This window comes from Camponotus vicinus, unplaced genomic scaffold (genome assembly GCF_025532165.1).
Source record: "Camponotus vicinus isolate PSW18456_S1 unplaced genomic scaffold, iyCamVici1.0 SCAF_8, whole genome shotgun sequence".
Lineage (NCBI taxonomy): Eukaryota > Metazoa > Arthropoda > Insecta > Hymenoptera > Formicidae > Camponotus > Camponotus vicinus.
In genome coordinates this window covers 5,730,685-5,742,239 of record NW_028141980.1, presented here as the reverse complement: position 1 = coordinate 5,742,239, position 11,555 = coordinate 5,730,685, and the positions used below count along the sequence as shown (strand labels likewise).

The 11,555-nt window shown below is 34.7% G+C and overlaps 1 protein-coding gene across 1 annotated transcript in view; it reads left to right on the top strand.

Moving 5' to 3' along the window:
* The first annotated feature begins 285 nt into the window (after window positions 1–285).
* LOC145976243 (uncharacterized) overlaps window positions 286–11,555 on the top strand; it is an 83,063-nt gene continuing 71,793 nt past the window's right edge. Inside the window, exon 1 of the mRNA XM_083107308.1 lies at window positions 286–498. Coding sequence (XP_082963434.1) covers window positions 286–498 — 213 coding nt within the window. The remainder of the gene's footprint in view (window positions 499–11,555) is intronic.

Genomic DNA, 11,555 nt, shown 5'->3' with positions numbered 1-11,555 from the left:
CTCACGGCACAGACAAACACCGAGACGCCAACCGTTTACACAGTGACAACGAAGGAAACGACCTTCGCCCTCACCAAAACCACTGAGATGACACTGTGTGGCTACAAACTCATGCTGACGGAACACCCAAAATTATTCGTACTAGAAACAGAAAAGGGAAGAACATTCAAAATCCGCACAAGAATATCCGTCAGTAACTTAGACATTTTCTCGTATGTAAATTCTAAATTTATATACGTAGAAAAACATATTAAGACACAACTGACGCGACTCTACCGCGACATAATGGAACAAAAATGCGCGCTCGAAAAAGAGATATTACAAAACGCGCTCTCGCTCGCCAGTTTCGCCCCTGACGAAATGGCGCATCGAATAATGAAGGCACCTGGATACACCGCAGTCATGGCGGGAGAAGCCCTACACCTGGTCAAATGTCTAGCTGTAGAATGCCGAGTACGACCAACGGACGTCTGCTATAACGAAATCCCGGTAACGTATAAAAATCTGTTACGTCCCGCAACGAAAAATTTAAAATCTTACTTATAAAAGTATAATCCCTACTTATTCTCTCATCCTATATAATCTTTGCGCGATACTATATATAATCACTATATATTTGCGCCATAATATTATATATAATCAATATATATATACATCAATTTAATAATAATCAGTTCTCATGTAGTCAAAATACTAGTAACCACCAGTACTAACCGAAAGCTGGACTTATACACATCTATCAATCAAGAAAAGGTAATAGGCTCTTTGAAACAGTCATTTATAATAATCGTAAAAGAATTTCAATATATATATAATTATTATTTATGCAATTTTAATAAAGCTACAAAAGCCTCATACAATCACCTTAAAATCGCTTATGAAATTTCATAAATCAATAGCAAAATACTATATATATATATATATATATATATTTATATATATATTCGCCATAATCTCATATTAATACAATACATTGATTGATGTGGTATATAGCCAGAAAAATATTACAATGAATTAGCAGTACTGGTACTGGTCGTATATAATGATATTAATCTTAATAACTAACCTTACTAAGAAAAGAAATTTATTCGAAACTTTATTATCAAGAAAAACTCTTAGCAAAACACTTGCAACAAGACTTCGTATGAATCGGTATGTGAACAAATTCGTCGGTGACTGGCTTATAGCCTCTTGTGCGTTCCTTCACATTCTTCTGGTAAATTTGGCATGGGAAAATTTCCATAGCCATGAATCCTGAAACCTGAAAATCAAATAATTAATTAATATTTTGTAATAAATATCTACAGTAAAAATGTTAACAAATGCTCCGAAAGTGAGCCACATAAAATATTAATACGAAAATTTACAAAGAATCATCAATAACAAAAGGAAAGTTATAAAGTTAATATTCTACGTACATATAAGAATATAAAACAATAAATAAATGTACCAAGTCAAACAAAAATTAATACCCATGAATAATAATTGTTACTAAAACAATACGCTTTAAAAATCAGTAATTATAATCCGTAATAAAATAATTAACAATATATATATATATTTTTTATATTCATGAGAAACAAAATTAATAAATTTTCCTTGAATAAATATTTTTCTAAACGTTATAATAAATCTTTACTGTACATTAATACCATTGGCCAAATATGTCTGTATAAAACTCTAATTATTATTGAATAACATTTAACTTTGACTATTTAATTACAAAATGTAAATGGCCAATAATCACCAAATAATAATCTTTTATAAAGTAACGAGCTTCTTTCAGAAATTAATGATTTAAACATTTCTTAATAAAATATAATTAATAAAATATAATTAATAAAATATAATATAATTAATAAATAAAATATAATTAATCAAGCAAGAATTTCCTTTAAAAATCCTAGATTATTTTAATTTTTGGTCCTAGTTGAGTTCCCGTAAATATATGTAAATGTTCACTATCAGGAAGTGATTTTCCTCAGAGTCTTGATACCTGAAAAATATAATAAATGTATAAGAAAATCTACTATAGAAATTATTAAATAAACCATTTAAAATATAATACATACTTGCACACCTTTTATGATCCTATATATATAATATTTATCCTCTTCCTAATAACGTAAGACAGCTTGTTATAAATAAGTAGCAAGAATTCCAAGTCCCAGCAACTGAAAATAATAATCAAATAATATTTGGCCGTATGAAAAATTAACTTAACAAAAATGTACTAAAAAATCAATCTATACAAAAATCTATTATCATTATAAAAGTTTGATTGATCAAAATTACTATATTAAAAAGGTTTAATATTTTATAAATGTATATAATTATATAGGAATAAAAGAAATCAAATAGTAAAAGAAGTATAATAAATCAAATATTAATATATTAAATTTCAACAATAAATATATTAAATTAAATAATAATTACTAAACAATAACTAAATAATAAAGAAATGTCAAGAAATTATTATGAATAAAAATTTTATACGTAACTCTTTGCTGCATACAGAATAATAAGTCACCCTATAAACATAGCCTCCACTTGGTTGTCCACCGGGTGTCCCAATATTTTCATCACCTAACGAAAACGCTATACGGAAAAATAAAAATATATTTATTAATAAAATTCCTTAGAAATATATTTCAATAACAAACCACAAATATGCCTCCTCAAATATATAATTAACCGACTACATCTATCGAAATTTATACACGAGACCTCAATAGGTAGTAGTACGTGAAAATGAGAGAGACCGCACTATCGGGTGACTCGCGCGAGTGAGAGAGACAGCGCTATACGCCATACCATATGTAAAAATTAATAAGAATTAAACCGCGAAACAAGCTCGGACAGACTTGTCACCCTCATTATTAGTATAAATACATATGTAGTTATTAATAAAAATTTAAAAGATAATGCATTAAAATACTAAAGGTACATAATATTATACATGAATACATATATTATATATATATATATATATATAATATATATTTTATAAATATATGATATAATTAAATAAAACCTTTAATTCATTAATTAACTTATCAAAATAATAAACTTACCAAATAAACTTCCGAAATAATTCGCACAGATTCCTCAAAATCCTTTCAATGCTGCATATTCTTATATGGTTTAAGCCTGTCTGTTGTCCGTGAATAATCCATTGGTCCATATCCCTTCCAACATATATATATACTATATATGCAACCTAGACAAATAAGAAAAATTCAAATAATAACACGTTTAAACTCTAAGCATAAGAACATAATAATTAATACATTATAAAAATCTCTTTTCATATACGTATATTCTATATAGTTATTCAAATAAAACTTCACTACATAATAATAAATTATATAAAATCTAATCCACCCATTATTGCCAAATAATACATATATTTTTCATTTTGATTATTAATTGCAAAATTTTATATACAATTAAAATATAATGAGTAAGCAATGATAACTAAATAATAAACCATTTTCATTATGTGAAAAGCTCAACATTAATTAATGTATGTATATATTTAATAAATGACCGAAAGTTGTCAAGTCAAGCACATTCAAAATAATATTAAAATATTTCAAAATATCCAAAACTTATCCGCAATTAGAGGTGCATAGAGTTAATAAGTCATGGCCAGATGATCATATGTGAGTATTTTAATCCGCTCCGACAATAGTCTAATAAACGTTCTATATTGTCGATTAAAATACAGCCAAGCTATAAATGATATGCACCCTCGAATATCTTCTGTATAGAATGTCGTTTTACAAAATATCTGAAAAATATAATAACTATATAAGACAAATATATTAAATTATTTAAATTATTAATAATTATAAATAATAAAGATTCTGATTTAATAAAACCAATAATGCAAAATAAAGCTCATAACTCTTTACTGTGTGCAGAATTATAAATCTATATAACTACTAAATAAATTTTGTTATAACAAAACTTTACACATATATAACACACATGAAATATAAAGTTCAAATAATAATAATACAAGGTAATAAATATACATATTAATAATAATAATGAATGTATGGTCTTATAAAATTCATTATGCATGATTTTATTATTGAGACGAATAATAAGTCTCCTTATAAGAGCACAAGGCTAAGTCCAGCGTACCGCGTTATCTCCCCTATTACTTTGTTATCTCCCCTAATGTTTTCGACGTCCGTGCCGAGTCTTAATGCGAAAGGGACTCGCGAATATATAATGTATGAATGTTATAAGGAGCGCCTTCTTATTGCAAGAGTAATAAATCATTACGAAATTGTAAATTATAAAAGAATATATATATATATTATATGTTAAATTAATCCATATCATTAACTAACAAAGATCCAACAGTAATGCAATTTTTTAGCAAACTTTCAAGCCTTCAAAAGAGAAATAACAATATGTATAATACATATTTAATTAATAAAATAATGAAGATAAAATTTTTAACAATTACATTTATTAACTTTTACAAACAATATATATAAGTATATATATATATATTCTATACAATTAACAAGTAAGGAATATATGAATAAATTATAACGAATGAAATTATTAAATCGATTTATAAAGCGTTATAAATTCACTCACCAAAAGATAAGCGACCCTCCGAGCTTCATCCGGTGCAGCTGCACATGAGCTCACTCAGCGATAAGATAAGGCCTGACGCGACTGCCTGGCGCGACTGCCTGGCACGGCGAACACCTGCATCCGGTGATAAAACAGCTCGCCACATCCTTTGTTCTAAGAGCTGAATAATGAAAGAATAATTAATACACTTTTATATTATAATGTAACACAATTATTATTAACAACTATCTAGACCATGCACCTATATGCACATACATATATATATATATCATATAATTATTATATAGCAAATTGTAATTATAATGGTTTATAACACCAGAATTTGTTTATAACATTGTTAACTAGAACTATATAATTAATATAAAGAAAGTTAAAAATCAATTCTAAACGGAACATGCTAGAACGATCATTCACACTTCTATTGAAAGAGGTTGAGATTCTATATTAAAAAATATATGCATGCAAATTATTAAAATTCTGGTGACTAAAAACCTATTGTAAAAGCCTTACCTTTTGTAAAATGAATTAACGAGCTCGATGCATGGACAATACTGACAGCTCCGTCGTCCCCACTATCCCCACGCAAGAGCGCGGCCACTACGTCATAGCGCGCTCGAAGAAGAAGGACAGCTATAGCGGCAAGCGGCGGTCGAGCCGCCTACGCCCGGGAGCGCCGCATTCTCCTACCACTGCGGATAGCCGGCACGGAGTAGGGACCAGAGGGTACCTCAGGGAGCGCAGCTCAGTCTTCCGCGCATTTGACCAGGAGCTCTCTGAAGAACAAGAACAGTAGCAGTCACGAACCATTTAAAATCGAAATAAAGACTTAGTCTCAAAACATTATTCGACTTAAAAACTTAGTCGCGAGAGCTGTAAGACAGTAGTATACTTGAACAATAAAAGTGTTTTATTTGAACATCATCGCGGTCTTCTGCCATTTATTTACTACCGGCTCCTTCGACTCTCCTGCCAAGGCATCACTGAGGTCGACAGTCAACAGCGGAGGTTCGACGAGCACTTCCAACCGCAGTACTTTTGGGTAAGTACTCGTTTTAATTATTCAATATTTTCCTTTTCATCTCTCGTGATCTGCAACCATCAACCGAATATTATTATTATTTTTGCATGACATATTGAAGAATTTTATTACACATATTAGTCAACAACTTACCTTCATACAATTCCAACGTCTTCTCCTTCCGATAACACGAGTACGTTGATTGCCTTTGAACGTTAAACGCTCAGTCTGTCTTTGGTTTTATCCACAAGAGTGAATCGTCGCCTTCGACTTGTCAATCGATGTGCATTGGGTAGTCTACTCTACCCCTCTGCCGTTTCCGCGAAGAATTTTCTTTAGAGGAAATTTCTTTACGGACTCTGTGCCGCTGTGACGTGACGTCTTGCACATCGAAACTCGTCGTAGAGCATGGGACGCGCTCTTTAAGGACCGACTGACACATAGTATGATAACTCTGGTTTAGTATCATATATTAGAAGAATTATTTAATAATAATAAAACTAAACCAGTAGGTACGGTATCCATCTGATATTCAAACATTCCTATACCCCCTTCCTTACCACGTCACTGCATGTGAGGTAATTAACTAATAATTTTCTCTCATAATAAATGAGGAGTCGCGATTTCAGAATCTGTCCTGTCTCTTTCTCTAAACCGGTTACGAAACTTTAGATTCACGCGGTACATTCTTTTTTGACAGGTGACCCCTCGAAATTTCCATCGTAAGTATTAGATGCCGCGAAATAATTTTAAATTATCCTTTCGATAAACAAATTTTAAAATTTAAATTATTTCAATAATAGATGGTAAACGCATTACGCATCGATCCAGTTCTCCGTCGCGAGATCCCCTTTCATCGGGCGGGTATAAGGCGTCGCGAGTATTTCCGACAGCGTCTGTTGAGAGACCGACGTACTGTTCCTTACCATTTATACGTAGACCGAGATGAAATTCCGAGCGAGATAATTCGAGCGGTCAATGATCATGAAAACACCCCACACGACCTTTCATTTGCCCCTTTGCCCTCCGAACTAAACCCCGAGAACAGCAGACAACACCAAGCGATACCGGCTGGAGAAGAACCGGAAGAAGAACAGGAATCGTCAGACAGTTGCTCTGTCAGCTCAACTGCTTCCACGATTGTCCTCGACCCGGATAACCTTACTGCTGGAATACCACGGGGATTACTTCGAGCCTGGGAGGCCAATGCCGAAATAAGACGGGACAGGCAGGTCCAAACGTCTCCCCGTCGCCCCGATAGCCCGGCCTCATTTTCGGATTATTCGACCCCAGATTATTCCCCGGTTAGACCCGGAGAATTCGGGTTTGACCCCGTGGATATCTCCCCAGCAGAAGAAGACTTGGCGGACCAAGCGGTTAATCATTTTCTGGATTATCTGAACAGCGAAGAATTCTTAGATACAGTCGATGACATATATCATACATAATTTGATTTCGCTAAAATTACCTTACAAACTAATGTAGAAGAACGAGGAAGGATAAAATGAATCGAAAGGAAAAAATAGAAATTTATAACATAATAAATCTACATATTTATTTGTCAACCCTAAAATACCTCCGAAAAGAAGCGTCCTATAGATCCTAATCTCTCGGCGTCCCAGGGTATAGCCGGCGTGGCAGGTTGCCCTGAAAAACAAAATAGAGAGATATAATATTGTTCGTCCCTGCACGGTGCGCCCTGCAGAATCGTTGAATAAACGATCGAATAGGACGTAACAAACATTAAATTTTGGTGGCAGCGGTGGGATTTTGCCAAAAAGGATCTAAGCTTCTGAGAGGAAATTAAGTGTTTGACGAATAAATTTTTATAAAGTATCTAAATCCATTATGCAGACTCGATCAAGCTCGACGAGCTCTGTAGCCACAGGGGCTACAAGGAAACAATACACAGCAGAGGAAACCGAAATTCTCATGCAAAAGGTAAACGAAAAGGAGAAACAGTTAAAAGAACAGGCTGAGGCCTTGCAAGTCAAAAACGAACATCTGATAAAAATGCAAGAAGAAATGAATCGAAAGGAAATGGCCGCAAGCCAAGAACAACCAGCTGTAGAGCAATTAATGGCTTCTATGCAAACGATTACCAATTATATTGAGAGGATTAATTCAAGGCTCATGAATCTAGAGACCTCGCAAAGAGAAGAAAGATATGTTCCACATGAAGAACGAACATTTTCTCAACCGACATCCCAACATTTTGATATCACGGACCAACCATCTCCGATACGCCTTAAAGATGCTATCGACACAATACCTAAATTTGATGGCCATAAAATGTCCGTTTTCCACTTCAGTAAAATTTGCGAACGCGCTCTCGATTTAATACCCGCATATCATGAATATCATTTAGTGCAGCTTATTATTAATAAGCTGCAGGGACATGCATATTCTGCCATAGAAGGGGTAGAATGTCACACCGTTTTCGAGCTAACGAAACGACTAAAATTAATTTTTGGACCAAATAAATCCGTCGACCAATACCGAGGAGAACTAGCTAACATATACATGAAACAAAATGAAAATATTTTTGATTATATAAGCAGAGTGCAAGAACTACGTACCGCAATAATAGATGGAGAATCTGATTTATCCGGAAACATAGGAGAACGAAGAAAGGACGCCATCGAAGCAACCACTATGAACAGCTTTATCAACGGACTTCCATCTGACCTATTAGTACGCGTAAAACTCGAACATCCGAGGACCTTCGAGGAAAGCATTAGCACAGCCATACAACTATCCAAAACTATTGAAGCTGAAAACATTCGGAAGCGAACTCTCTTCCGCCCAAATTTTCAACCCCGTGCTGACCTCCCCAATAACGTCAGCAATGCAGCTCGCCAAAATCCTATGAGCAACAACACTAACAACCGTTATCAACCCAGCAACGGACATGCAACCTCGCAACCACCTTTCCCCGCATCACCAGTTAAATTAATTGCTGGACAGCCTCAACAAGGTTATCAGACCAAAATCTGTCGCTATTGTAAAACTCCTGGACATCTTATAGAAGAATGTCGGAAGTTAGCATACAGAAGAGCTCAAGAAGGGAACCAACAACCCGGTACTTCGGGAAACGCGCAAGGCGTTCCGATGAGAACCGACGTCCGCCGGAACGACCCGCAACCAGGACGTCCGACTTACCACATTCAAAAGAAAGTCAACATAATAACACCACAGGAAACTCCCGCACAAACTTCCGAATCTGCCAAATAAATGACAGACAACAATCTACAGAATTGCCCACAGTAACGTTATCCTCTCCAGATCTAATAGCAGATTGCAAATTTATGATTGATTCTGGATCTGGACTAAACCTTATTAAACAAAAATGTTTAAATCCAAACGTTACTCTCGACAAAACTAATCCTTTATGTCTGCAAGGAATAGCTTCTGAAACTATCGTTACACTAGGAGCTGTTTCCCTATCTGTACTTGGAAAACTATCTGAATTTTATGTCATATCTGATTCGATAGGATTCTTACAAGATGGAATATTAGGCAACAAGTTCCTGAAGGAACGAGCTGTTATAGTCAACTATAGAGACAACTTTATACAGTATGAAGATATGAGAATTCCATTCTCAAACTCAAGTACAATATGTCTTAAGGAAAGAACTGTCACTCCCTGTTCTTTTCATATTACCAATCCAGAAAAACAAATCGGATATGTACCTCGTCATACCCTTGCCGAGGGCATATATTTCGGGGAAGCTATCGTCACCAATAATAATGGAAAAGTCCATATGCCTATATTCAATACTTCCGAGGAAGAATTGACCCTTAATATTCCATTCATAGAATTGCAAGATTATGATACTCATGAAATAACAAAGAATCCCACTGGAACCCAAGGGCTTCCCAGAGGATTAATCAGAACTTCTAACTCCAACAATCTCGCTGGACTAGACGAACCCCGAGTGGAATTCGTCAAAGCCATAGATAATCCCATTTACTTTAACCAGGCATTATCAACACCAACAGATAGAACTGTTGATGTCATAAACCTTCTACGCCTCGAACATCTGAATTCCGAGGAATCAGAAAATGTTCGACTACTAGTTTTCAAACACTCCGACAGATTTCACCTTCCCGGTGAACATCTCCAAGCGACAAACGCCGCTCAGCATTCTATTCCTACTATTAATGAAATGCCTGTCCACACGAAACAATATAGATTTCCTCCTGTACATAAGGAAGAAATTAATAAACAAGTAAATGAATTATTATCTTCTGATTTAATAAGACCTTCTACTTCCCCTTATAACTCTCCTTTATGGATAGTTCCAAAAAAGCCAGATTCCCTAGGGAATAAAAGATGGCGAATGGTTATTGATTATCGAAACCTCAATGAAAAAACAATAGGCGATGCCTATCCTCTTCCAAATATAACGGATATATTAGATCAACTTGGATCTGCAAAATATTTTTCAGTACTGGACTTAGCCTCCGGTTTCCACCAAATACCCATGGCATCAAAAGATGCTCATAAAACTGCTTTCTCTACACCTTACGGACATTACCAATTCAAACGAATGCCATTTGGATTAAAAAATGCTCCTGCAACGTTTCAAAGATTGATGGATAACGTTCTATCCGGACTTCAGGGAAATGAATTATTCGTCTACATGGATGATATTGTCGTATATGCACGATCATTGCAAGAACACGAAAGCAAGTTCGAAAAATTAATGCAGAGATTAAGAGCTGCAAATTTAAAATTACAACCAGATAAATGCGAATTCTTACGACGTGAAGTTATGTATCTAGGACATATAATTGGATCTGACGGAGTCAAGCCTGACCCCGCTAAGATAAAGGCAATAATGAATTTTCCTACTCCGAAGAATCCGAAAAACATCAAACAATTCCTAGGACTAGCCGGATATTATAGAAGATTTATTCCCAATTTTTCCAAAGTTGCAAAACCATTAACTGATCTCTTAAAAAAGGATAAGAAATTCGATTGGCAGGACAAACAAGCAGAAGCATTCGATATTCTAAGGAATTCACTATGCTCTGAACCTATTTTACAATATCCCGACTTTACTAATCCATTCATTCTAACCACTGATGCATCTGGATATGCGGTCGGAGGAGTGCTCAGTCAAGGAATAATAGGGAAAGATCTACCCGTTGCCTACACGTCTCGAATTCTAAATTCCGCCGAACAAAATTATTCTACAATAGAGAAAGAATGTTTAGCTATCATTTATTGTGTAAATCATTTTAGACCTTATTTATACGGAAGAATATTCACTATAGTAACTGACCATAAACCATTAGTGTGGCTACACTCCATCAAAGATCCTTCCTCAAGATTATGGAAGTGGAGAATGAAACTCTCTGAATATCAGTATGAAATACAATATAAAAAAGGAACTCTAAATTATAACGCTGATGCCTTATCCAGAAATCCACCCGTCGACGTGGCTATTCCGTTATTCCTCATTGATGAAGGAGAATATTCATCCGACGAATCCATATTTTCGTATAGACCTCAAAGGCCAAAGGGAAAATCTAGTACACCTGAAGGTCAGAATGTAGGACCTAATCAGGAAGACATGGGAAACTATCAAAAAACCGCCGAGACTTCGGCCCCCGTAGAGCGTCAACCAGCAGAAGATTATCAAAATTATTCTGTCGAACATGAAAATAGTAACAATTATGAAGTCACAATCGAGGAAGTTACTGACTCTGACGAAAGCGATGATACGGATTATACTGAAATAATAGAATCCGACATTGTACCGTATCAGTCAAACCCACAACAACTGAATCCACCAGCTCTTCCACCATGGAGTCGAGCCTTAGTGCGAGAAGTTAGAGAGGATTTACTCCAACAGAAAGATAATCACACAATATTTATTTACCAGAACGGGACAGCTTACGACAATGG